The sequence below is a fragment of the Numida meleagris genome, chromosome 5 (genome assembly GCF_002078875.1).
Source record: "Numida meleagris isolate 19003 breed g44 Domestic line chromosome 5, NumMel1.0, whole genome shotgun sequence".
Lineage (NCBI taxonomy): Eukaryota > Metazoa > Chordata > Aves > Galliformes > Numididae > Numida > Numida meleagris.
The window spans coordinates 18,905,149-18,932,977 of record NC_034413.1 but is presented as its reverse complement, the minus strand read 5'-3'; the positions used below and the strand labels follow the sequence as shown (position 1 = coordinate 18,932,977).

Here is a 27,829-nt window from a genome sequence, read left to right as displayed (position 1 = left end):
GGAGCCGAGCCGGTTCCGTTTGCCTGTGGCCGGGAGGACCCCGTGCGCGGCCGCCTCGCCCGCCGCCGCCGCCGGGAGGAAGGGGCGGGCGGACAGTGGCAGGGCTGGGCCGAGTCCCTGCTCGCGGCGCCGCCCGCCCGACCGATGTGTGAAGCGGCCGCCGTCGCGGGGAGCAGGCGCCGCCATTTTGGATGCGGGGGTCAGTGCCGGGCGGCGAGCGCCTGTCGCGATAGTGTCGCTACGCGAGGGCCGGGCCGGGAGGGAGGCCGCGGCGGGGGGCGCGGGCGGAGCCGGCAGCCCCCGAGGCGGGGGGGAGGCTGGGGCCGAGGCGGGCCTCACCGCCTGCGGCTCGGGGAGCAGCCCGGGGGAACCCGCGGGCCGGGCCGGGCCGGGCCCAGGTGCCCCGCTCCCCGCGCTCGGTCACTCGGCGGAGCTGCGGTCGCACCGCGCGGGCGGCTGTGCGGGCGGGAGGGCCGCAGCCGGCGTGGGCTGTGCGTCCCGAGCTCCCGGTACCGTGCTTCGTCGCTTCGGTCGCGTAAAACAGCCATAGGGAGAGCCCCCCACTTCGCACTGCCGTGACGTTTCTAGGTTGGCTCCTCAGGTTTGACAGTCGGGCGGGAGGTTTCTCCTCCTGGCTCCCAGGCGCTGTCTCGTTATCACAGTTAAAGGCGTAGGCCTGCAGAAGCAGGTGCCGCCTTCGTCAGGTGTTACTGCTGTCCTGCCGCTGCTGGCCGTGTTTCAGACGGCACGGCTAACTGCCCAGACCTGCCGGCGCAGGCCTGCACCGTGCCTTTACAGGAGTACCTCTAGCTCTCTGACCTTCTCTGCCTGTGACGTTTGTTGTGCAGCAACTGTTATGTGAAAAAAAAAAAAAAAAACCATCAAATTTTAACTTCCTGGTGAGACGTTCATGTAACTGGTATGGGCACTTCGAAGGGAAGAAAAGGCTTTGCTGTCCCCTGGCTGCTGCATAACTGAGCAAGCTTGAAGCTACGTGAGAAGCACTTGTGATTTGCTGACTGAGAAGTGCTGTGTATCCTGTTCTGGTAGCAGAATGTTGTGTCAGGACCCGATACAGAGGCGAGGTCGGAGGCTGTTCTCATGCATTATCATAAGCAGTGCAAATTTTGCTCAGCAGGAGTTTATTCTTAAGTACTACTTTTTCTGTATCTGTAGTACTGTCACTTCACTTTACTGCTACTTACTGTAGTGATTTCACTGGATTTGAGTCAGTTAGCATAGCTGAAGGCTAAAGTTTACAACAGGGAGAAGTGACTTGATGGACATCTGCTAGACTCTGTCACTCTTGATGGTAACTCTTGCTTGTTTTCCAGAAGACTTGCAGACATTTCCCTATGGGGAAGAAGTGTTTCTTAAAAGTGTACCTGTGACTTCTTATGGTAATAGAAAAAGTTGGGGCAGTATGTTTCAGGGCTGAGCAGTGGAGCATTCAGTGCACGTGTGAGATAACATTTGCAGACGTAAATCTTGTCATTGTTTTTATGTGAGTTTAACGCCTGATACCGTTTCAAGAGTCTCAGAATAATGATCATCACTGTCCATAGAGGGCTGCTGACGTGACATGCATGTGAACGTTAGACTTCGGTGTTCAATGAAATGCTTAGATGTCTGCCTTGTTCCACTCTTTGAGGTGCTAACCCTGCTAACAGCAGGGCTGTGAATGATGACAGCTTCCCTGTTTGTCTGGGTGGGCTGGTCAGCTGCGTTGGTGTGGAGCTGCCTGGTGAAATTCTGAGCAGGAGCGAAATTGGAGGACGGGTCTCTAGATTTCAGCATGATACATGATCTGTTGTGAAAGAGAAATAGTTTTTTGTATTAATTCAATTCAAACATTAATTTCAATTCTAAAACTTCTTTTAATATAGAACATCTATTCTAAGCTGCATGACTGGTTGTTGCTTGAATCCTGAAAGATGTTTGACAGTTCAAAAAGGATACGCTTCCAGAAGTACAGCGTTTGCAGAAACAATTTCCATTCCTTGATTTAAACTTTTAAACTATTGTGCTGGGTAGTTGTCATTTTCCCCCTTTTTTCCCCTTTTTTGGCCTTTTTTTCCCCTGAAACTATTTTCTTGTTCCTTCTCTAGCACACAGCTGCAAAGGTCCCTGCTATGAATGAGGACAGTTGCCTGTGGTTTGCTTAGGAATGTGTATATTGCTTGGTTAACTGCAAGCTTAAATGTGAAGCAGGAGTTTCCCCCACCTTTACCCAGTGTTTGTGGAGAAGTGGGCTGTAGGTGTGATGACCGTAGCTCTGGGTGTGAATTTGGGTTTTCCAGCATGATAGGCAGTTTTAGTTGCGTTGGGCCAGTAAGTGTGCGTTTGTGTTTGCAACTTTGGAATAAAGTTACATTTAATGGAATCTGTGGTGAAGGGAAGAAAAATAAAGGAGTGCATTCTTATCAAGTTTTCTCAAATAGTTAGCAATGAAAGGATAACTTTGGAGGAAAAAAAAAAGGTATTGTAGGATTTTAGTATGTTGGGAAGATCATACCAAGCAACATGGATTTTTTTTAATAACCTTGTTTGAAAGGATCAGCATGTTTAATTTCACAGTAAGTGTAAAGGAAAAGACGTGTGCTGGAAACTTGTCTGTCCTCCTCGTGTTTTGCTGACAGGAGGTAGCACCAGGTTTGTGGAAAGCTGAGCATTGTAAGCCTCGTACATTCAGGGAGGACTGAGTTTAACCAGCTTTTCATTCTTTATCCTTTTAGGTTAAAGGCAGAAGAAGAGAAGTAAGGGTACTATAGGCAGATTCTCTAGTGTGCAGATTAGCATTTAAGCTTTGGCATTATTTTAAATGTGCGGAACTGCTGAGCATCCGTGTGTGTGCAAGGCACGTGATGTGTGTTTGGTATATTTTTACAGGCTTTTCCAAATCAGGTTAGGGGAGCCTTTGTTTCTAGAAGTCACTGCTACATGCTTGGGATGGCACTGTGGGGTTTACGTGCTCAGTATTAGCTTGTAATGGTGAAGATGCAACAATGTGGCTTTTGGCAAATTTGCTTGTGCGTCATATTTCCTCAGAAGTATTTTTATGGACTGGAGCATTGATCTCTGAGATATCCTATGTGGGTGTATGGAAAAAGAAGAGATCAGTAAGTGAGGAATTCTACAAGGGAGACAAAATCTCCCATTTTACACTAAAACAAAGATGACAGGTTGAAGTAGAAAAAAATACTGCATTAAAAATGCTCTTGATCATATTTGAAGGCATTCATATCCTGTAACTAAATTCACGAAGGAAGGTAGCTGTCGAGGATGGGAACATCTCAAGCATTGAACAAATGATAGGAGAATATCTGTGGTTGTATTACAGGCAGATGTGGAAGGAGGTTACAAAGCGTTGTTCTTCAGGGCGCAGGCAAACTGCGTGGCACAAACGGTTGTTTGTTTTTCTGAATAATCTGGGCTGCTATCTGATCTGGACTGCTATGACAGTTCCTGTGCTATAAAGTATTTTTGTCTTTGCCCCTAACTTATTGTGTAACACTTCGGAATACCATTATTTTTATTAATTAAATGAAGTAAGAAATGGTGTTGCTTTAGGAGCATTCGTGGGGTTGTGAACATGAAAAATGGAAACAATAAGTGTGATGCTCTCCCTTGATAAGGCATCTTTTTACGGTATTTTTCTTTCTTGTTTACAGAGTCCTCTAGCAAATTAGTCTATTTCACTCTGAGGAAATTTGTATATTTGAAGAGTTGTTGATAACTCAAACATGTTAATTAATGTGAATTCATATCTAGTACACGTGCTCTGAAATTTTTGTCATGGTGCTTTTGAAGCTTGGAGTGATTACAGAAATTCTGTCCTTCTCTGCTTTGCTTTTTCTGCATGGGCAAAAATCTTTATTCCCCTTTCTTTTCCCCACCCCAGCGGAGCCCTTTAAATGTGCCTGTCTGATCTGGAAGTGCACCTGTCTAGTTTGAAGTGTTGTGATTAATATCTCAGCTGCTTTCAGTCTTCCACTTTCCTATGGATGTCCTATTGGGATTTCAAACTGGATTCCTCATTTTCTTTTCGTATCTTCTGAAAAAGTCTCATGATTAGCTACAGTTCCACTAAATACTTCTTGTTTGCAGACATGGTATCGTCCGACTTTGGTCTCTTTATATGTCCTGTTTATTCTTTGTAAACAGTCATGTCCGTTCATTCCTCTCCATTCTTACTTGTGTGTGCTTCTCTGTGTCTGGGCTATAGCTGGAATACAGAGAACTACCCTGTTGTAAACTGCTCATTCTTTCTCTCAGGTCATTCAAAATGTTTCTCTTTTGCTTGTACAATTTTGCTCTTCTGGCTTAATTTCTGGATACATTAGATGTAAGACTTTCACTATAAGATCTCAGTCTGTATGAGTGTAAATGCCTGCCTTTTACTTTCTCACTTTTTCTTCCCCGTCTTCCATTCAGTTTTTTTCTCATTTCTTTGTAGGGATTTACCTTTGGTTTTTGTCCTTGCTCTCTTTCTTAAAGCCTTTTTCACAAAGCAGGTGTGAAAATCAGTGCATTTTATACATGATGTTATTGTGTCAAAGTCCCAAAGAGCTTCCCTGTAGCCACCTTATTTAAACCACTGATGCTTATTTAACAGTACAAGATGAGCATTGTGCTCTGTGTAGAGCTGCAGGACTTAATGCTTAAGTGCGGGAGTGAGTCTGTTGTTGCATTGTCATGGATGTGTGTCCTGGTACCCTAACGCTATCTTCCTCTGAACCTAAACATACTGGGGAAAAAAAGGGGGGCTGGGCCTTGAAGTTATGTTGCTATTCTAACTAACAATCTACTTTGATATTCTTGAACTGCATTTTGTGGAAAAGTGCTCTCCTTTTGTTGTCTTCTTGACAAAAAACTTATTTGTCTTCATGTACAAAACAAAGCTGTAGAACTGTTCTCTTGCATCTCTGTAGGCCTCCTGCTTGGCTGGATCCACCATGATGTTTTATCTGAGGAGGGGAATGATTCAGAGGGCTGGAGACTGATTTGAATTATCTTTATTTTCAGGGTTGTCAAGATGGTGGACAAAAACATTTACATTGTACAAGGCGAAATCAATGCGGTGGTGGGAGCCATCAAGCGTAATGCCCGATGGAGCACTCACACGCACCTGGTAAGTTGTCTTGGGTTGTTGCTGCCTGTTTGTGCTGTGGCAGAAAGGCAGAAACCGCTTGGTTTTAGAGAAGCCCTTCTTCTCCTTCTTTTTTTTTTTTTTTTTAAAATAGTTGCTAATAGTTCCATACCTGTTTTGTTAAAAGCCATTAATACAATGTTTTGAAGTCTAATGATGCCATAGTCAGTTTTTGGCTTTGGCAGTGAAGAAGTGTGCCTGTGGTGTACTGAATCTGTGGTGTACTTCAGAATGCCAACTGATTAGCAGATGGCTGTTATCCAGCAAAGCGATTTCAGTTTGTCAGAGGGCAGGGCCCTTGTTCCTTCTAACAGGCATTTCTTCCTTAGTGCTCACTGCCACCCAGTAGGAGGTGTGGCTGCAGATGTACACAGCTTGGAGAAACTTACTTTAATATCATAAACTAAAGCTAAAGGATGCAGTTATTCATACTGTGATTCTTTCTTCAAGTTATTATAATGGCACCAAATGTTATTGTATTTCTGTTCCCATTACAATCTGCATAGATTAACATTATAGCAAATCCAGATGAGCCATTTCAATATGATATGAGAGATCTTCTCTGAAATGTATTGAACAGTGAAGGGTTAATCAGAAATACTTCAAAGGACTATAAACCCGAAGTGGATTTTGCTGTCTTGAACCTATTCTTTGACATTTGAGCTGTATAACATAGAATAGTGCTAGAAGGAAAACAAAATACTTGTCTTGATTTTGATGGAGTAAATAATCTGACAGTGATAAGCTCAACCCACAATACTCCCCTGAACGTGAAGGTGAGGTCTTTACATCCCTGTTATTAAGATGCATCTTCAGAAGTATATTCGCTTAATTAATGGCTTCCTTCCTATGTATAACCTATAGGATGAAGAAAGGGATCCCTTGCTGCATAGCTTTAGTGTCTTAAAAGAAGTGCTGAATAATATAACAGGTAAGCTTATGCAGAGATCAGCAGGTATGTGAACTTGCTAGGGTACATACAAATAAATTTTTTCTTTCAATCTGTGTTCAGGTGTACTATTTTGTCTTTTTTACTATCCAGATATCTTATATTGAATAATGAGAAAAGGGCAAATAGATATATGCTTTTCTAGAGAAATAATACCACTGTTGCTGTCATTTGGACATATGCATATGTATGTGTGTGTGTATTGTGTGTGTTTATGTATATACTTGTGTGTCTATGTGCATGTTTTTTTTTCATTATACTGAAGCTTACAGTAATATAGGAAATCTGTCATATTATTATGTATAATCTCGTGTTTTGTTTACGCTTTCCAACCTTCAAATGACAAGAAAAATCTGTTTGGCAAGGTGCCTCCCATTATCCAGTTTCTCCTTATAGTCTTTGATTTGTTGGGTTTCATCATTTGTTACCAGTAACAAGCAAAGAATAGACTTCACTTTCCATTTGGTTCTCTTTAATCTCAAAGTGAATGGCTTACTTAGTGACCAGTTGCGCCAAAAGAACCTGGGAATCTGTACTGATTCCAGTAGTAGAGCATGTGGCTGTGATGTCGATTCTGACCAGGTTTTCACTCCTAATTCGTATTTCCCCTGTTTTCCCCCTATATTTTCTGTGTTGTTAGTTTCAGGAGCAGTTGTTTAACCTTGATACATATTGAGCATCTGGAGGTGAGGCTAATGCTGAGCTGCAGGTTCTTCCCAGAATTTCTTATTTGTAATATTTGAAAGTGAGCTTTATTTCTGGTCCCATCATCACAGTGGGTCTTCAGAACTACACTCAGCCTAAGTTTGAGATGGACTTTTTTCATTTCTGATTGTGGAGTGTGCCTGTTCCTGTGTCAGTGCTGAGCCTGGAATCCTTTAAGAAGTATATTTACCAGAACAGGAGTGCTGCTTCCAGGTGCTGACCAGAGGTGCTGAGGACCCATACCAGCATTTAAGTCCTTATCCTTTCCTCTTTTGTGACTGCCTGCAAGTGTAGAGCTTTTGGGTTTTTTTTCCCCTCCTTTGCCTGGTGCATCTCCCTTGGCTGTGAGAAGACTCATCTGTAAGATCATGACATCATAGACAACTCCTGCCCAGTGTGTATTTCTGGATAGTATGTTTGTTGCTCTGGGTGTTACGCCTCTCCACAGATTAAATGACACACGGGATTTATGTGTTTTTATAAGCTCAGTCATCTTCTGTAGGATATGCATACAATCTCCAAAATTGTCTTGGGAGGATGTTTTCCTGGCACTAGTCTCTCCCTTCTATGAGATAAAGTTCTCTTGAAGATGAGACTCTTGTAATTCTTTGCCATTATTGCAAATACCACTTCGTATCCAGAAGATGAGGGGATGTCAGGTTGCTTGATTAAATGCAATACGAATAAATGTCAGGGGTTGGCCATTTATCTGTAGAACCTGGATGCAATATGTTGTTGACTTGTTGGGAGAAAATGCAAGCCAAGTATCTGCTCGTGTTAGAGAAAGCAAAGTTTAATGTACTGAGAGGCTTGGAGACTCTGTGAGAAGTGAGGTTACACTGAGCTGGTAATTGCTTATGTATGATGATGATCATGGCATGGTGGTTTGACTACATGGGTTTTTTTTTAAATAGGTAATTGCAGCTTCAGTGACTGCTATTTTCAGACTTGTGTCTTGAGGTAGGACATCATTGATGTGCTTTTTTTTTTTTTCAGTTTTAGACATGAACTGGTTTCCAGGCAGTACTTTGATTTAGAGCCTCTTGCCTCATCTTCCAGGCAATGAAAAGTCCAAACTTAGTTTTTTCTTTTTTTTTTTTTTTGCTAGACCTTCCTTTCATGTCTCTTTCATTAGCTCATGGAAACGCATTGCTTTTATATTTAAATTTATTCAAGCTGTAATCTTTGACATTTGAGTTAGCTTTTAGTACAATTTTGCATTTATAGTAATATATATTATGTATTTTCTCAATCCCCCAAGAACCCATTTTAATCTGTTCCGGATGCAAATTTCAGGCTGCCTTGTCCCATCTCCCCTCTTGCTCTCGCCCCCCCTTCCCCTCCCCCATGGAGCATGTTTGATCAGGTGTGGCAGGAATATCCACTGTCAAGCTGCGCCCTTTATATTAGTCAATATTATCCTTCCTTCCCTCCCACTCCCTTCATTCTCCTCTGGGCTTTACCAGTTGATTTATAATTTTGGAATTCTCATCGGAGTCTGTAATACAGTTTGTTCATTATTTAACCAAAACCTGTTTAATGAGCAAAGAGAGGCAATGTAAATGTTAGGCATGTTGCAGTGGAGTACCTTTTGTTCTCCTCTGAGCTAGTGGGTATTAACTCTGTCATGACTGTGGTGCTGAAATACCCCGGTCAAGGGTACATAGATGCACTGTACACCTCCTGAAGATTCCTATTTCAAAGTGTTGTTCCACAAGAGTAACTAAATTACAAATGTTTGATTTGATTTACCAAAACCACTAAGTCCTTGCCTGCAACCACCTACTGGTATCCCATCCCACTGTCATATCTAAATGGGCACTTGAAGGAAACATCTAGAGAAGATGCTGTTGCTCGGCACAACCATGATTATGGTAAGAATAACTTCACTTCTGCAATTCAGCGTACCTAGTGAAAGGCCTTGGAATTATGGGGAGCAGTGTTGCTTTGTAAAATGTAATTTCCATTGCAACTTACTGTAGACTTATAAAAGAAAATGAACATGTCTGCTCTGATCCCCTCTCGTTTTTTTTTTATGCCATTTTTACACTTACATGCTGCATATATTTCAATTATTATTGATAGTAGTTGCATGGAAAACAGAAAAATAGATGTACTCTCATCTTGAGCGTTGTATACATGTCTCCAAAATAAACTTAGTAGTTGAATGCTTGTACGAAGATGAGCACCGTAACCCTGTCTGTAATGGTATCTTATATTTCCAGTGCTTCGTTAAACCACAGATCGGTGTCCTGAGTTATGAGGGCATGCAAACAATGAGTATCAATCTTTGTCCATGCTTGCAAAATTGGGATAAAACTAGGTCTTCAGAGGTTATTTTAAAATTGATGGAGGCCTTAGTATTGTTACAGATTTGGATCTAGGATTGTTTCCACCACAACTTTAATTTCACTACTTTTTAAAGGATATTGAATATCTAGAAGATAGGTCTGGATGTTGAAGTCCTTCTGTTCTGTCAGTTGTGTTATGGTTGTAGGTCAACAAAAGGAAGCTTATTTTTGATGACCAGTGGTAACAAAGCATCTTCTCTTTCCTGAGTGTTTTGACGTTAGGATGTGGCTGAGCTCGGCGGGGAGAGATTTTATAACCAGCAATGTCTGGAAATACAGATTCATCATAAACCTCTTTTTCTATGATCTGATAAGGATTGAGTTTCCTTAAATCTTGCAGTGCTGTTGAAGTCTTCAAACCATTCCAATAGGATGTGTAGGTGAAAGCAGGTACATCTGTAGCGGTTCACCGTGATTGGAAGGATGAGTCAGTAACCAGGATTGTCATGACTGAATTACTGCTCGCCTGGTGTGTAGGATGGCTTTAGGACAGCAAATGACTGAATGCAACAGCCTTGTACAAGACAGCACTGCAGTGGGAGAAGCAGGTGTTTGTGGAAAGTGTGTGCATCAAGAGTCTATTTAAATAAGGTTTAAACTAGGTAAACACACCTGTGAAGAGGTACTTGTGTATATTTTAGGGCCATGAGTGCCAGACTGGAAGGTTTGAGTCCTTTTATCCTCTGGTGGTTCAGAGTTAGTGCTTTTAAACAGAAGCTGCGAAGTAAGCTGTTAGAAGCACTCTGATTTCATGCACATTCATGACATTTTAAACGAATGCTTGTACAGTGGGTTCAGAAGAATCTTTTCATGGCTTATTTCAGACAAGAAGCTGCTGCAAATCTCCATCTTTAGAGGGTTGGCTGGGGCATTAAGAGCTGGCTAAAGGTCAAATGACTGTAACCATAGGAGAACCTTTGCCCAGTGTACTGATTTAATATACTTGTTACTGTTGCCATCAGTTTTCTGGAATGTAGATTTGATTGCGAGCTCATTTTCTCATGTCTGACCTGGAAACAGTTTTTAGGGAAAATCTGACATTCAGATGGAAAAAATACAGAAATTTGATCCTTACTTGGGACTAATGTCTGAACTTTTCTTGTCAGATCTCATTTTAAGAAGTGATAAATAAGTAGTAGAAATATAAGGTGTTCTCAGTGCTGTTGCAATGCAGTTAAGTAGACTCTGAGATATGTATTGCAGTCTGTTTAAGTGAAGAAATTTGGAAAAATCAATGTTTTTTATCAAGTATAGGAAATAAATGATATAATCATAGGGCTGTAATGCTTGTAGCTTTGCACTTGGCAGTTAAGAGCAGTGTCATATTTTTGCAAAAAGTGACTGGACATGCTAGCTTACAGCAAATACTGATTGACTGTAGCTGGGATACTTCTTTTACTTGCATTGAAGGATTGCAATGTTATCTAGAGCAGACATTTTAAAAAAAAAAAGCTTTAATGACAGCTTCATTAAAAAAAAAAAAGCTAGAAGACTATCCTGATATCCTAGATTATTTCTGTTCCTGTGATAACTTTTTAAAAAGAAAAATTATCTGCATTTTTTAGTATCAGGTATTTGTACACGTTAACTTTGTACTTTTGAAGACCAAGGAACTCTGGGTAACATTTTGCTTTTGTTGCATTGTTTACAATTTTTTTTAAGAATCATAGAATATCCTGATTTGGAAGGGGCCCATAAGGATCATTGAGTCCAATGGAAAGTGTGTAAGAATGGTTAAAAAAAAAAAAAAGATAAAGTAAGGTTTCTTGCATAACTTAAATTCAGCTGTACTGATTAATGGGTGACAGTGCAGTTTTAATCCATGTCATATGATCCAACATGGTGTACAGAAGTGGTAATTTAGTTCTTTGAATATTTTCTCTCCTTTCTCTAAAAAATAGAAGATTATAGCATACTCTTAATGTGATGCTTTGTTTGCAGACTGAATCCAGCCTACTTGATTCTTGTGTATTGTATTCAGCCTTTGCAGTAGAAGCTGTCATTTTAAAAGCAAGTTCCTGGTCTTCACGAAAGTAGGCATCCTTCCAAGTGCAGAGAGAATGTAAACCAATGCAGTATTCTTGCTTTGAAGCTGCGGGTAGTTCCAGGTACCCGCTCTGAGAGAGGTGCATGTTCCTTCTAATCTTTGCAGCATCAGATGCATCAAAGGGCTGTCTTAAGGCTAAAGTCTTTGAGTTTCCCACAGATATTTCTATTGATATTCTTGGCATAGGTTTTCTTAGTGTTAATGGTGAAGTCATAAACCAGTCTTTTTCTGAGTGATTGCTAATTCTGTTCTTTACTTTCTAAGACAGTTTCCTAGAGTGATGCTAATGTGCCCTAGGAATGATGGCTGCACTGGAAGACCTCTAAGATGGGAACTTCTCAAGCCCAGAACTAACACCAACGTTGTCATTTCACTTAAGATTTAGTTTATTTTTAATATAAACGAAGAAAGAGGAGCAGTGTGCTTGATGAATGACTGTTTAATTAGTATTCGTGAAGCTTATACATGCACTAGGGCAAGCATAGTAGCCTTCTCCAAGGCTTTTCTATTGTTATTTGTGGGGTAGCATTTGTGCAGAGTGTGTCTGGAGGTGTAGGGTCACTCTGATCATTGAGTTTTCACTGAAGCCTTCTACATCGGTTCCTGAGTGAGGTGGGACTCCTGGGAAGGGGAAGCTTTTAACAGAGTAGATAATTAAGACTGAATGGGGGAGAAAGGCTTGAGAGTTTGTGTGGCAGCCTTAGTTTGAGAATTTCTTAGCATCTTTTATTTTGTATTTTTGAGTCCTACGAAACTTGCAGAAAAAAATCCAAAGAAATGGAGTGGCTCTGGGCATATCTTGGGGGGTGGGGAGAACAAACCCACAACTGAAAACAGTAAGATGGTCTTCAGATAAGGTATTTCTGCATTTCTCTTCAAGCCGGGACATCCAGACTGTCCCTTCTACTGTCCTGTACCACCATCTTGCAATACCAGTTTAGCTTCCTTTTAGTACAGTTCTTTGTGTATGGTTTAAGATGCGAGGTTGGACCTTGTCTCCCGTCTGTGCCTGGCTAATGAATGGCAGGTACAGGCAGGAGGTGGTGCTGTTGGAAGGAATTGTTTCCTGACCCCTAATCCTTAAGAACCCCACGATTTAGATGGACAAGCGCTCCTGGCTGTTGCTTGGCAGAGTTCCTGCAGTGTGCTTGTTCTGTAACACCAGCCTTCTGTTACCTCTGAAGAGCTGCCACATGTGCACGGTGTGCAACTGACTCTCTCTTGTTCCACGCTTGTTGAGCAATTATTTTCCCACTTGTTGGGCACTCCATTATTTCCTTCAGTTACTGCTTCTGTGTGAAGTGGAGCCATAAAGGAAATGGCCTAATGTACATACATTAGTGGGCAATAAATTGCAGTTTGATTTGGTAGAAAGGCAATGCCAGATGCTCTGTTGAAGTTAAGGTTCCTCTTAAGTCATGCGTGGAGATTTTGTTCTGCGTGTTTTTGATGTGCTGTCTTTGTGGATTGTGCTATCTTTGTGGTCATTTGAGACCAGTTAAAAGTGATTGTGGCCAATTAAGAGAAGTAAGGCTACTTGCATGGTAGTAAAAGCCCCCTGGAAGCTCAAATATATGTAAATATATGTGAAATTGTTGGATTCTAGTAGGACTTTATTAAACATATAGCTCTTCTCCTGTTCTGGAAGGTTTCCTTCTGTTTTTTTTTTCCCATTTCTTCCCTAAACTGCTATCATCTGACCTGTTAAAAACAGTGACTTGAAGGTTATTAGCTTCAAGGAGCCAAAACTTGTATCAGAAAGTGCAGGTGCATATTTATGTAGTTAGTTAATATGTGGTTGGACTGCCAAGTCTTGGTCATACATACACAGCGTACATACCAAAACATTCCTCGCCTCAGAAAGTTTGTAGCTTTAGAAGGTGGAAGCAGAGAGAAGTCATTAAGTATACAAAGGTTTTAAACACTCGAGGGTTATTCTTAGTGACTACCTCAATTTCTCCTTCAAACAAGCCATCGTTGGCTGACCCCTAATAAGGTATATAGCAAGATGTAGATTTGAAAGAGAGGTTTGAAAGAATAGGACATCAGGCAAAATGTTCTGTTCTTGGGGATAGTGCAAGGATGTGTGATATGGTTCTGCTTTTCTTAGTAATTGTTGTGGAAGACAAAAGCCAGCAAAAAGGCCAGCAGCAGAATTGGAGGGATTCAAAGGTAAGCATAAAAACAGAGCAGTGGATAAAATTGGTCATAAAATAGCAAATTAATGGATTAGGGTGTTAATAGTAAAGTACGTGCAGTTGGAGGCTTACCTGTTCGTTGGTAAACTTGCATATTTTCTTTCTAAGGTAAGCGTACCTTGTTTGTCTGCTCTCTGAGTGTTGTGCGGTAGATGCTCGCTGAAGGGTTTTTTCATTCAGTAAAAATGTTTTCTCATTTAGACCTCCTCATTGTAAGTTCTGGAAATGACCATTAACATTTGCAGCTGCATCTAGTCCTTTAATAACTCCTATAATCTTCTAAATAACATAAATGACTTGCCTTACAGAACTTCTAAATGCTACAAAGAACGGGAAGTTTGTCATGTATTGTCTATAAAGTAGCGGCTTAAAGGTAGAGTCTTAGGTCTTGTTATGTGATGGATTCTGAGGTGAAGAGATCGCATGTCATGGATGAGTTTGAAATGTATTCGTTCCAGTGTTCATAGAATCACAGAATGTCTTGGGTTGGAGAGGACCTCGGATATCATCTAGTTCCAACCCCCTGTCCTGGGCAGGGTTGCCAACACTCGGTCAGTTGTTGGTGTTGCCAGCAGATGCTTTCTGGGGAAAGAGCTTGGGAGTGAACTGAATTTGTTAATACAGTGAAGAGAGATATACTATGACTGATTTACTACGTGTAAATAAATTGTCACAAAATTTTAGAATATCAACGCTCATGTGACTTGGAAATGCCATTGTAAGTATTAAAGCAACCCGCTCTTTCTTTAAACTCCTGATTAGATGTGTACGTTTCTTGGTTAGCTTAGGGTCATAGATAGACAGACTCTGCATCAGTTGAACTTCCTGAGAAGAATGTGCCTGAACTCTTTGCATGAAGTTAAAGTTTTTTGTTTCTAGCTACTTGTATATGCAAACATGTTGTGGAAAGGAAGAGATGTATAGTTCTGTGAAAGCTGATGAACCAAACACAACATTGTGACAAAAAAACGCAATAGGAGTTGTGCAGAATTGCGAAAGTAAAACGTGTTAGTTGAGAGTTTGGACGTAAGTGCAATGGAACTGAAATTGATAGTGATGTTGGCTTTAGCTATCTTTTTAAAATCTGTATTTTAATATACAAGTTTCATTTAGATAAACTGTTTCCATGATAGCTTATGCTAGTGTATTTTGCACTGTAATCACAATTGCACAATCGTAATGCTCAAGGGGTGCACTTGATTAACAGCAGTTAGCAGAATAGGATAAATTGCTCAGTGTTGGTGGTACTTTGATGTGATCATCTGTCTGTATCCTATTATAAGCACTGCAGAAGTTCTAATTTCCAGTTCCCTCCTTGGCCTACTGCCTTACTGTTTCAGTATGGCTAGGAGTAAGTTATAAACTGAGCAGTCTTTTTCTGAATGTACGTGCCTTCTTTTCTTGGTGCAGGAGTGTGATTTTTTGCATGACTGTAAGTAGTTCTTGATGTATGTGTTGTGGTATTGTTATTTGAATGAGAGACTTCAGAACAATGTTGCTAACTTTGAATCGCATTTAACTTAATTCTGGGAGAAGTTTGTTATTAAACTCCTGTTACTTTTCAGGAAATTATTATTTTTCTTGATATGGTGAAGAAATCTGCCAAGTGGCTGCTGAATTAGCTTCCATTTACCTCTTGATTAACTACTTAAATAATTTAAGTGGCAAATCGTAAATATATGAGGTATTGGTGATGTAAATCAAGATGTGGTTGTCATCTAGATCATGGTGTACTGAAAGAGAACAGTCTGAGCTCTGAGGATAGCCGAGGGGTGGGGCTTTATTTTGAAAATAAAATGTGGCAGTGGTAGAATATGGTTGCTTATGTAAGCATCTTCAGTAACTGCACTTAGGAACTTGGATGTTCTTCAAAGCAGGATTAGACAGTTTATAGTGGCCTGTAATAGCTCTGTAATAACTAAGATGGCTGTCACAGCAGCCTGGGAGAAGACATTATCAGCTGGATTCACTTTGGTCTGAGGTTTTCCTGTTGCTTAGAAATACTTTGTTTTGCTTTTTCTGTATGACTCTTTGTTAAAACATTTGGATTTTTACAGACTGAAATGTGAATGTATTCAGTCAGCCTTAAAATCTAACAAGCGCTATACATTTTACATTTGTGGTTCTCTTCTCTTAGATACCTTGCGCCTCGGTTTGACACTGATACATGCAATGGGGAGAATGAGCTGGGAATATTCACCTTGGTGGCCTTCATGATGAACACAAAGGTGTAGGAAGTATGTTTGCGCAAATATTTACTGGTCTGTTGTGGTCAACAGGAAGAGGCTTTTTCAGTTGGAACAAGAGTGGTGTGATACTGTGGGGGAATTGGCTTTTGGTTTGGTGAAGAGAGAAAACAATGCTTTAATGAAGGTGAAATCACATCAAGCCATGGGCCATTTTTCCAGAGTTGGATATGTTCCAGGTGACATAACCAATGTGAATGGAAGAAACTTATGCTACTAACCTTCTCTGTCAGCACTGCTGACAGTCAATCCTGAACAATGGGAGAACTTCTCTGCTTGATGCAGGAGTGTGAACACTTGCATCATGAAGGCTTCTGCCTCATCAAGAGCATGAAGGAAGAAATATCCGTGTTTGGTACAAAAAAAGGTAATGTTTTCTTTGGGAAGGTATTTAGTATCGTACTTTCTCAGAGTGTCGGAAACAGGAGAGGAAGAAATAAAAAGATCTGGACAATTTAGAAAGCAGAAAAGCTGCTCTAACAGAATAGTTTAATAATTGGAAAAAAAGATCGTTTTCGTTAAAGAAAAAGAAATTGCCTAAGAAATGTGAAATGAAGTAATGGGGGGAGACCATCATAGACATCTGGAATGGTTGCCTTCATGATTGTTTGGTAATTTTGTTTGTGTCAGCGGCAGCATCAACCTAAATTTTGCAAGTTGTTTATTCTCTTTGACTATCAATCCATTCTAAATCTCAAAGTGAAGTTCATTTTCATTCATCCCCTTTAAATTGTACAGTTTCATTTTGGATAGCAGTTCTTTATGCTATTGGGTTTCACAGTCCATGCTGGTACTTGTTCACATGCACTAGACCCATGTGCTGCAGCGGAAGGTCACACACTCGCTTTCACTCTGCAGGAGCAGCAGGTGATGGTACCAGCTGTTCACATCCCTGTATTAGATGCCTGAATTTGAGCAGCTGTATGAGGCTGCTAATAAACTCTAAAATGTAATGCAGTTCATAGTTTGCCCACATTTCACTCGATCCTTCTCAGCACCAGCCAGTAGTTCTTAACATCTTTCAATACCACCTCATTTTCTTTCTTGCCGTGCTGGTCTCTACTCCTCTCGTATGAGGTGCCAGTTAGATGTTTGAAAAGTATTCAAGCGTTGCAGATTTGGAAAGCAAAGGGTACCACAACATAGTAATGTATAGAATTTAAGGAAGCAGAAATAATGTTTCTAGAAAAAAGGGAAAAAAGAAACATTTAAAATTTTTCATAGTTTAAAGCTTTAGCAAATAATTTAGACTGTTCTAAAGGATGTTCTTGTCTTTAAGCAATAGTAGTGTTGGATACAAACCTAGGTGTTTTTTCATTTGTTTGTTTTAGACCAGTGTGTCAAAACTGCTGTCGTTCTGAGGAACCTTTATTTGTATCTGGCTAGCTGAAGAGATCTTATGTGAATCTGCCGTTAAAGGAAGGCTGCAATAATTTTTAATTCCCTTTTAGGTAATAAAATTGGCCTGGCCGTGAGTTTTGATATATCCACAGTTTATTTCAACTTGTGCTTTTTATTTAAAAAGCTTATTTGTGACCTGTTAGGACCCTCTGTTAAGCCAGTTAAATAAACCCCGAAAAGGTTGAAACTGCCTGTCTGCGCTCTCCAGAAAAGGGGAGGAGGGAGCCAAAGGAAAGATATTTACAGTTCTAAACCCTTTCAGCTCCTCTGTTCACCTTTCCTCCTGCGTCACTGATTTAGCTCCCTTCTTCTCTGGAAGACACATAGTGCCTACAGCTGAAAAATACCCTGTCTCCACTGACTGACACCAATGTGATAACCGAGTTCTCCTTCTCGTTCTTAGAGGTGACATTGTGGGTTGCTTTTGTTTGTTTGTTTTCCATTGCCGTAACCTCAAAAAATGCACTTTGTAGTTAAAGCCATATTGAGGGAGGCAGGAGCTGCAAGGAGCATCTTTTAAAATTACAGAGGTGAAGAAGACTTTGTATCTTGGCTCTTGCTGAATTGCTATAAGAAGTATTCTATGAAACTGTGAAAACATACAAACCTAGCTGTGTGATTAGAGATCAGAAGTATATGGTAGAATTTAGGAAGAATATAATGGTTGAAATAGCGACGGGGCTTACCTCAGAAGAAACAAAGCTAGGTTTTTAGAACCTCTTATTGTTTCTTCACGACTCACCTTGCTTTAACTGGTCAAGTTTAAATTGAGCTGTCTGAACTAGAACTGATCTTCCTCGCTGATCTGTGTTGCTTTCCTCCAACAAAGACAGCACTGTTTTTTTTTTTCCTCCCTGTGTGAGGAGCTGATTCTCCCGTGGCAGATTAGAGCTGTAAGCTCCTTGTTTAGTGTCTAGCCTTTTTTCAGACAGCCTTACAATGCTTTCTAGACAACCAGTATTAATTGGTTGAAACAAACAGTTATTTTTAACTGCGTGCTTCAGATTTTTTTCTACTATTCAGGTGTCTCTATCAGCCATAAAGAAAGCAGTTGAAGTAAGTGGCTGTATCAAATGAAGCACCTCTTGTTCCCACAACTGCTTCCAAAATAAACTGAGAATAATGCTTTACACGTTTTTTTCTCCTTTAACTCAAAAGGCAAGCAACAGAGGAAGCATGGATTAACATGTAGTGATTTCTAGGAGCTGTGCTCTGCCCGGATTCCTCTGTGTTTGGCTGACTGACAGCGACATGTGGCTCAAGTGCATCTGGAAATATATCACCGGCAAAACTTGCTTGGGTAAATATAGCAGGAACGGGTTGTCAGGGCAAGAGACAGATTGTTCTGGGAAAGGAAGTGTTGTCTGTCTTTCGTCTGAATAACTGTTTCCTATATTTCTGAGACTTATGCCTTTCAGCGTCGCTAAGGTACGAGCAGGATCTGAGCTATTAGCTGTGCTCTGTTGTCATGTGTTCGTAGGGTGGGAATATTCCCAGACACCCTGTGATGGATAGTAGTTATGGAGAATTGATGCAGTGTATCCTGTGGTGTTTAAGTAAAGATGGCACACAAGTTTGTTCTAGTGTAAGCTCACACTGAAAGTAGGGCAGAGGAGAACTCCCTGCACAGACATCAAATACGGAAGAAGCACTTCAAAAATTCTGGGACATGATAGTGCAGAAGAGTCCTGACTTGCTTAGAAACACCACTGTTTTTAGCCCACGTAGTTCCGAGGGAGGAAAAAGAAAAAAGGCTGTAAGCCCATTCTGAAATCCTTTTCTTTTGTGGACAGTTGCTATTTAAAAGATGGACAGGAGTAGAAAATGCCAATTACAAGGTTTTCTCCAGCAAAAGCTGACTGGCAAAGGGATAAAGCTTTGCAAACCCGTGTGATAATGATGCAACTCTCAAAGCAAATTGCATTGCTTACGGAAAAAAAATTTAGAGAAACGACAGTGTTTAAAAAACAAACAAAAAACACCCACAAACACCAACTCCATCTCTACCATTGGAAGCATATTTTTCTAGTGTTTTCTGTTTTTGCTGTCTGCCTGCTGAAGAACCTAGGAAAGCTGGAAGCCCTGCCAGGGCAGCACGCCGTTCCTGCCTGTAGGCTGCTACCCTGCGGCTCTGCTCTGCTGTGCCGAGATGTGGCTGCAGCTGGGTGGGGTTAGTGGCCAACAGGTGCACCACATACCACATGAATGTGGAGGCAGGGAATTAGTGTCCAAGGACATTGGGGGTAAATAACTGTGCTTAGAAAGAGTGTCGCACGAATGCTGAAGTTTTCATAGTGCAGATGAGTCTGTTGAAAAATCTTTCCAACAAAATTCCAAATAATAAGCTTCAATTCTATCCTTGGAACAGCTAATTTGATGTTGGAATCATTAAAATGATTGATGTGCTGGAGGGTGCAGCTGATTCAGTCTAGAGGCTGTCCAAAAACTATTTCCAGTTCAAAGCACTAGGGTAAAATACAGAATTCTATGCTTTGAACTTCTGAATAAAGCCTGCATAACTAAACTTAAGAACAGTTCTGTCGATGTATGGTGTTCTTCAAAAATATTTGCAAACCATCAGGACTGTTTTATTATTTCTCCTGTAAACATCAGCAGAGAAGGAATAATGGATCTGAGCAGTACTTTAAAAAAAAAAAAAAACAAAAAAAACCCCTCAATGCTCATCTTATTATTGCCCTAATAGCCTGTATGCTTGCTTCTTATCCTACATGTTCCAGTGTTGAATGCTTGAGATTTGGTTTGCCCCTGTGAAGTCTCTGTTCCTCTTCAGACTGCCCAAATGCTGATTTTCTAAGCCTTTTCAATCTAGTGTTTGTGTGTGTGTTTTTTGCCTGGCTCACCCTGGAATAAAGCTGAAAGGGCTGAACTTCATGTGATTGCAGGTGAAATATCATGTCAAATGATACCCATGTCATCTGCTCATCTGGTACTGGGAAATAGTAGTTTGCTTTTCTGTGCATCAACTGTCAGTAGTATGTACTATGATTAACTACTTCTTAATTATGTATTTAGCACAACAGCAACCAAATCAAGCATATCATATACGCAGAAGATTATCTTTGCTTACGTGACCATTAGCATTTGATAAAAGAATGTTGTTCCTTACCCTGACATTTATATTTTCTTTTAAAATGACAGAGTTCTGCTGTGTACTAAGGCAAAAAGCTATGATTGTCCACAGCATGTTAAATAAATCACATGGTGATATTAAAAAAAGAATTGCAGTTACTGAGATTTCAAAAAAATCTAGAAGGACCAAAGCAAAAGGAGATGCTGTGAGCTTTGAAATTATAAATTAGTGCATACAATGAAATATGGAGTACTACTGGGAGATGTACGGGGCGGATGTCGGTTTGAATAAGCATGAGGAGTGTTTCTGAACATGAAGAGGTGTGAAAAGAAAGCCAAAGCATTTGTAGTCTGTGAAAAACAGTCCATTTTCTTTGTCTTGTTAATAAGCAAGCTGGCTGAATGTCTTTGAAGCGGTAGAAAATGGACAAGTATCCTTTCTCTTACTTTTAATCATGATATATCTCTTGCATGGAGTGCTCTGCTATATTTAGTGAATGAGACGTGAGTCAGAAATTGCAGCTGGAAGAACAACAGTAGTTAATTTGTGGTAGATAAAATTGGACGAAAAAGGGAGACATATATTCAGTAATAAGTGAAAAACAGGAGAATGCTCAGTCTACAGTTCTGGAGAGACGAGAGACTGGAGAGCTGCTGCAGTGAGGAAAGTGACTGGAACAGTTAAAATTCTTCTAGAGCAGCTTTTTTTCCTGCATGGATTTCTTCCAGGATCCACTGTTCCACAGTAAAAATTGCTTTGCTCTGAATGTGTCCACACATGATGATTTATTTGGTGTGACTGCAGAATTGCTTGTAACTCTGATCTAGCTGTGTTGATGGGTGTTGTCACGTAAATAGGAAGCATTTAATCTCTGTAAGTATAACTATTTTACATTCTACAACAGTCTGTTACAACTGTCTAGATAATACAGAAAGCTTATATAGTATTTGAACCTTATTTACTGGCAGTAAATGATGAATTGTTAACCTGATCGTATGTCAGTTGTTTAATTTGATGGAAAATACAGCAGTTTCGTGCTGAATCTTTAGATTTTACAAGAATGCAGATGAGAAGGTGATGAATGGAGCAAAGAGGGACATACATGTAGGTAAACAGAATCTAGCTGGGAACGTACCTACTTACTACTTAACCTTTTTCTTCCTCCTGTGCCCCAAAAAGATGGTAGGCTGCATGTGAATGGAGATGATCGATGCCTTTGTGAGACACCTTGGTGTCTGCTATTTTCTGAGCTGAAATTCCACTTTAACCTAAGCTAATAGTTCAGGTGATTTTTATAGTCTTTGTGTCCACAAACTTAAATTACACATAACTTTATTAGCTGCAAGAGAGTGGTGTAAAATATTTATGCTGCAGCTGCCTTTTTGCTTTTGAGAGAAGAATTACTTCTGTTTAGCCATAGAAAAAGCAGTGAAAGTACGACAAAACTTGTGACAAGGACAGTGACTTCTGAAGCACACTCTGTGCATGCGTAACTGAAATTCTGTACTGCAAAGGCTGTCTGAATGTCTTGTAGTGTACAAACAGTACCTAGGGCTAAATGCCACGGAAGCTGCTCTGCAAAAAGAGCATGCTTTTCTAAATTTTTGTCAGCTTTGTTTTTCGTGACTCACCTTCCTTTTTTCTCTCTTGCCATTACTTTCTGTAATGCATTTTTTTTTTACCTGTTCCCATGTAAGCCCATTAAGACCATAATCTTTCTGTGTTAAATTTTACAACTAATGTAACTCTTCAATTGGAAACCCCAGTGTTTGTCTGACACAGTTCTTCTCGCTTCCCATTCTTTATGTCCCTTTGCACAGTCAGCACTGATTTTTTTGTTGGGCTTAATATAAAGGAGCTTAGGAAGGCAGGTGCTTCTGGATTTGAATTTATGAGACTTCCAGACATGGAGTGTCATGTGTGCTTTTTTTTTTTTTTCTTCTCCTGTGTCCTCTTCTGTAATGCTCTGTTGTCTGTGATAGGTTGAGTTGTAACATTCATTAAACCATTCCTCACATTCCCTGCTTTGAAAGCTTATCAGGACTGCTTTTGATTTAGTTATCTGGAACAAAAAAAACCCTTTATGAAGGTTGGAATGGAGCTCTGGAGCAATAATATATCGGAGATCAGATTCAGGTCCCAGTTGCATTATTCCTAGGGTTTTATTTGCCTGTGTACACACAGGGGCAGAGTGGTGTGTATGGAAGGCTTGCTGGAATGCAAATTGGACACATTTTGTTGGGACCTATAGGGGATTTTTCACTGCTTCATAATTTTTCAAAGGTTTGTTATACATGAGGCAGCCACTGCCTCTTCTTTAAACCTTTTAATCCCCTCTCTTTTTCCTGTTCTAAAGGTCAGATTTTTTGACAACTGTGTGCAGGAACAAGATTTGTTAAATCCCTTCATTTTTATTCATACAAATATCGGCGTTTAGTGAGCCAGAGTCACCCCAGGATTCAAAGGCACATAAAGCTCAGTACAAACCTTTTGAACCTACACTCAATTCAGTGATGCTGCTCTTGAAAAGACTAAACCTGCCATCTGGATATTAAACCTTGGTTATACTGGGGGGACAGCCCTGCTCAGTGCTGCACACTGGATGCACGTTGCATCTTTTTGTGTCACTGATTGGGCTGCCTGCAGTGGCGCAGCTGCAGAGCTGCCTTGAGCCTTTGCTGCTTCCTCAGGCTGAAGAGCTCTCATATCTGGGCTTACTGCAGTTGACCACCTAGCACTAGTCCTTTATGGCAAGACAGCAAAATACTTCATTTTGAGCTCCACCTGTTCTGATTCAGCCATTGAAGTAATAGAATTCCCACTGTTAAATCCTTGAGAAACTAATGTAGATGTTTGGTGTTTTTTTAATACAGTTACATGCTGCTCAGCTTTGAAAAGGCAATGTGATGTGCTGCTGGTCTTTGGGAGGAGAATAGACTTGCCTGAGATAGGTAGCCCCTTTCTTCAGGCATGACTGGCCATGATTTGTTCCTGTGACAACCAAGAGTAAGTCCCAGGCATCATGCAATACTGAGCTAGCTGTGAAGTCCCTATCCTTTCCTTTCTTTCATTGTGGGTGAAGGGAAAATGTTTAGGAGAAGGAAGTTTCTTTGCTCAGGGTACCTTCTGTTGACTGAGGCAGCTGAGAGATGAGATCTGGCCAGTCGCGCTGTGGTCTTTAATATTGTAAGCCATTCTGTTGAGCAAAACACTGGGCTGGCAGGGTAAAGTTTTTGTTGTGTAACTGTCCATAACAAAAATGTATGTCTGAATAGGAGTAATGGTTAGGAGTTGTGCCTCTTTATAATCTGCTGTGCTTCATGCTGGAGTGGCCGTGTTTCTTTTGTTTAAGTCTGCTATAGGAGCTGATTATTTTGGAGAAAGGTGGAGCAAACAGCTGCAGGGGCTGGGCCAGGCTGGAATGGAGTGCTCATTTCATCACAGCAGTTTCTCCAGAGGTAGTCCTTTTGCTGCTCAAGCTTGCCCACACTGGTTATGTCTGTCAGCACACTTGTGCTAGTTATGAATAAGAACTCTGTTCTCTAGCCATTGTCACTGCATTTATATGCATTTATTATATAGATTGCTGGATGCCTAGAAGTTATTCTCCTTACGTGGCATATTTTGAGTAGAATTTTATGTACAAAGCAGTTTTGTGAACTTCTGCCATTCTAGATTTTACCACCATGATGTACACTCAGCACAGATAATGCAGTACAGTCAGGACCTGGATCTTATGGTTCCCTTCCATTGCGGCTGGCAGTACAGTGCCGATGTACATTGGCTGAGTAGGTACAGGCTGAGCTGCTTGCTCCCTGCAGAGCTCCCAGCCTCACTGTGAGAGGGAGCCAGCAGTTGTTAGGAGCCCTAGGGACTCACGTCTGAAGCTCTGCTTGCTCACTGCAGTTCAAAGGTCTTGATTCTTGCTGGCCTTAAAGCCAGAATACAATTTAATTCTGGAGTATGGTGTTCTGAAGCAGAAAGGTGGTGGTCCAGCACTGAAGTTAGCTTTGGTATGCTTTCTGCTAGCCAAGTGAGGTGCTCTTAAAAGCTAGTGAAAAACTATTGTGGCAACCACTTGTGTTAATGTGTTATTTATTGCTTCTACTGTGCAAACAGCTTTTTGCTATTAAACTGAAAAAATACGGTGGGCAAAGATGAATCAAGCTTGACAGCAGCAAAAGGAAGCTTGCCTGTCGCTGTGCTTAGTAACCATCCCGCTGTGTTCATACTCCTCATTCTTGGGGTGAGTAAAGCCTGCGTTAGGCTCCGTATTGTCCAGGATGAGGAGGGGTGGGTATGGGGGCTGAAGAAAAGGGCATAGTCAGCTTTCTCAAAATAACAAGACAGCTAACACCACCTTGGAAAAAGACCTGCACTGTGGAGGAAGCGTGTTCAAACAGCATTGCTAGAATAGCTGAATGGACTGTAATGGAATCTGTTGAAGATTAACCTTGGAGCTTTATAGAGGAGCCAGGCCTTCAGAAGGGTTTGACCCGAGTAGCAAATTTAAACATAAGGTCGCGGTTAATCAGTCAGAATGAGAGGGAAAGGAAGCAAATTGCATAAAACTGGTCCTTCTTGGTGATTGCATTAAGAGACTTCAGTATTCTCAGAGGATTTTATTTTTCTTTCCAATGATCAATTTAAATATGTTCCACCCAAACTTCTGGAGCCTCAGAAAAGTGGTGAGGAAGGGCATTCCGCAGGCGTTGAGGTAACAGCTAACTGAAAAGGCATGAATAAAATTGAAACAAAATGAGAGGTAACTGCCTTTTGTGTGGATAACCTGGCCTGTGGAGTCCTGATTGTGCTGATAATAAAGGCCAGATGTGACTTGAAATAAACTATGAGAGAAATGGTTAATGAGCTGTCTGGAAACATAAAGGATTAATTTGTTAATTTGTTACAAAGTGGGATGCAATTTATTTTGATGAGATACATACATTTATCTCTTTTGAGTAACTTCTGTTCATTGTCTTTCTTGGAAAACGCGTGGAATGACACCATCACCCCTTGGATGTGTGCATGGGCCATTTCCTTGGTATTTGAGTAGGAGGGGAGGCTGATGACAACTGCCTGACCTGATAGCTCCAGCTTCATCCCAGTCACTTCTCTTACTTGTTCGGAGATGACATATCTATGAAAGGCACTTGAAGGACATCTTGTCATTTTCTCTTCCTTTTTGAAATTTCAATTAATTTGACACATCTATTGTTAATAATACATGTCTGTAAAGAAGAATGTATCGTGCAGTCACTGTGTAAACTGCCGCTTAAAGGATGATGTTCCAGAATTCACAGACTGGTAAATGACCAGATGGAGAAAGAATAGTTGTGAATTTTCTTTGAAGCCACCCACCTAACTCTGAAGGTCACATTTTTAAAGGTGTGTGTTTGGTTTCTTGTGTGTGTGTGTGTGTGTGTGTGTGTGTGTGTGTGTTTCAGTGTTGTTGAAGGTTGAGTTTTTTCTTTATTTTTTTCAGTTTAGGCATTTTAATATGTGAAAACTATTTCTGTACATAAATCAGATGGTTAGAATGATAGTATAATTCCTGCTGCCACTTGTGTTACCAGAAGCAGAGACAAATGTGTGATTCTGTTGCCTGAGTGGGCTGGGAAACAACTTGTGGCTGCAAGCAGAGAGGTGGTCTTTTGGGATGCGATGTTGTTATCTGTGCAACCCAGACTAGAAAGAGCAAGAGTCTGCAGGTTTCCATGCAACTTAGGGCAAATTATAGTGATTAATAAAGTCTTCACAATGAGCTGCCTTGGAGCGGCTGGTTAGGAGCTGTAAATCTGGCCAGTTAATGGCACTTTAAACAGGGAATGACAGGTTTGGCTTATGCCTAGTGTGAATGAGAGTGCAACTGTTGTCCTGCTTGAGCAGCTTTCAACAGTATGTTGGGTGCATGGAGGGTCCCAGACAAATGTCATTCATCAGATTGGGGGCTCGGAACTGTTGACAGAAGCTTTGTGTAAGATACAAAACTAGCTTTTGAGCTGCAGCCATTGTGTCGCTGAGTTAACTTTGACCACTGGGGTTTGCAATCTGTTGTTTGTCAGTTGGTCTGCTGTGGGGGTCTTTAGTGGTCATATAGATCAGTGTGGACGTAATCCTGATCCCTCTTGAAACAGGGTAGTGAAACACGGTCTTTCTTGTTCTCCTTCATCCCCAGATAATTACAGCATTTCACCTTTATCTGGGGAAATACTAGCTCTGGTTCCCTACTAGAACAGATTTTTAAACAGGACCTTAGGATTTAGGTAGTTTCTTGTATGATAAGGAAATGGGTATGTCCTATGTGAATATCTAAAATATCAAATATAGAATGGATCACTAGGAATGTGTCAGTAAGCTTCTTTACACTGAAAATGGAGTTGCAGGGGTTTTATCCCAAGCTGAGTGGGTTTCAGTGGAAGATGAGGTTGGTTTTGGTGTGTTTGGTGTGGGTTTTTTTTTTGTTTTTTTTTTTTGAAACTTGGGAGTAGGGAATCTAGGTAGCCCAGGCACAAATGGCAAAAGTAGGTTCTAATAAAGAAGCTGCCCTTTATAAGTGGCCAGAAGCCTGAGGTGAGCACTGCTACAACAGTGGAAGTAGCCATGACTTCTCTTGTACAGCCAACTTCCATGCAGAAATTTCACGTTGCTCTTAGGGACCTTTGATATATCTGCCACCAAGATATTTAGATGCATTGACCTCGCTGTCCCTTCTAGCTCTTGTTTGTTTATATTTCCACTGCAGAATACTTCTTCGTGCATCCCTGTCAGAAGAAAACACAGTAGAGCTGTTCTGCCCTCTGCCCATGTTCATCATCAGATCAGCTTAGTGCATGATTTATATTGTTCCTATGTGATTGCTGTATGTGATGCAAAGAAGTGGCAAAAATATGCGTTGCAGAACTGGACTGCTCCTTCAGTGGCAGCCTGCTGGTGTGCTGGATTAGGTATAATGTCAAGTCACATCCTCAGCATTCAGATAAAGGAAAAACTAAGTAATAATTTATTACTTGTTCTAGATTCTTTCTTTTTAAGCACTCAAAACAGTGATGGCTTTGGTTGTCCATGTGCTATCCAATAGTTCCATACCTTAATCATTATTACATTAGTGCTTGTGAATTTAGGTTTAAAGAAGATTCTTAAAGAAAAAGCAATCATATAACATTTTCCTGTGATGCTGAGGACGAAGTTATGGTTACAGAAATCTTTAACGTGTATTTTTTTGTCCTTCTGTCTATGGTACTTGCTGTTGGATACAAATTAGGCTTACTATGTCTCTGCATCTTGCTAATATTTGAGAAAGGAGTTGGGGCAACACAATGAAATTCTGTTTTACTTAATGAAAGGTTTTATTGTGGGTTTTGGTAGTCAAGGTTAAAATAAATGCTCATTCTGGAGCGAACCCTTTAACTGAAGACGGATAGATTTTTTTTTTAACTCAACTTTTACACAGATGAACTATAAATGTTCTTTTGTAGAGTGTCTTAAATTTCATATATGGAAAAATTAGGCAAAAGACACCAATGTTTGTAATGCTTTGAGAGATACAGATTTGAAAAATATAATAATGTTGTGTAATTGATTGGATCTCATACTTAGTTCTGAGATTTCTGTGAACAGTGAAAATTTCATAATGTTGCAGTATAGCAAATTGTTCTGCTCTCAGCCCTGCCTCTAATTAACCTTTTCTAA

The 27,829-nt window shown here is 40.6% G+C and overlaps 1 protein-coding gene across 2 annotated transcripts in view; it reads left to right on the top strand.

Annotated features, from left to right (window-relative positions):
- The window catches only part of GBF1 (golgi brefeldin A resistant guanine nucleotide exchange factor 1), a 99,323-nt gene continuing 71,494 nt past the window's right edge, over positions 1-27,829 (top strand). For both annotated transcript variants that reach the window (XM_021398997.1, XM_021398996.1), the window contains exons 1-3: positions 1-199; positions 5,026-5,131; positions 6,014-6,080. In XM_021398997.1, coding sequence (XP_021254672.1) covers positions 192-199; positions 5,026-5,131; positions 6,014-6,080 — 181 coding nt within the window. In that variant the 5' untranslated portion in view covers positions 1-191. The remainder of the gene's footprint in view (positions 200-5,025; positions 5,132-6,013; positions 6,081-27,829) is intronic.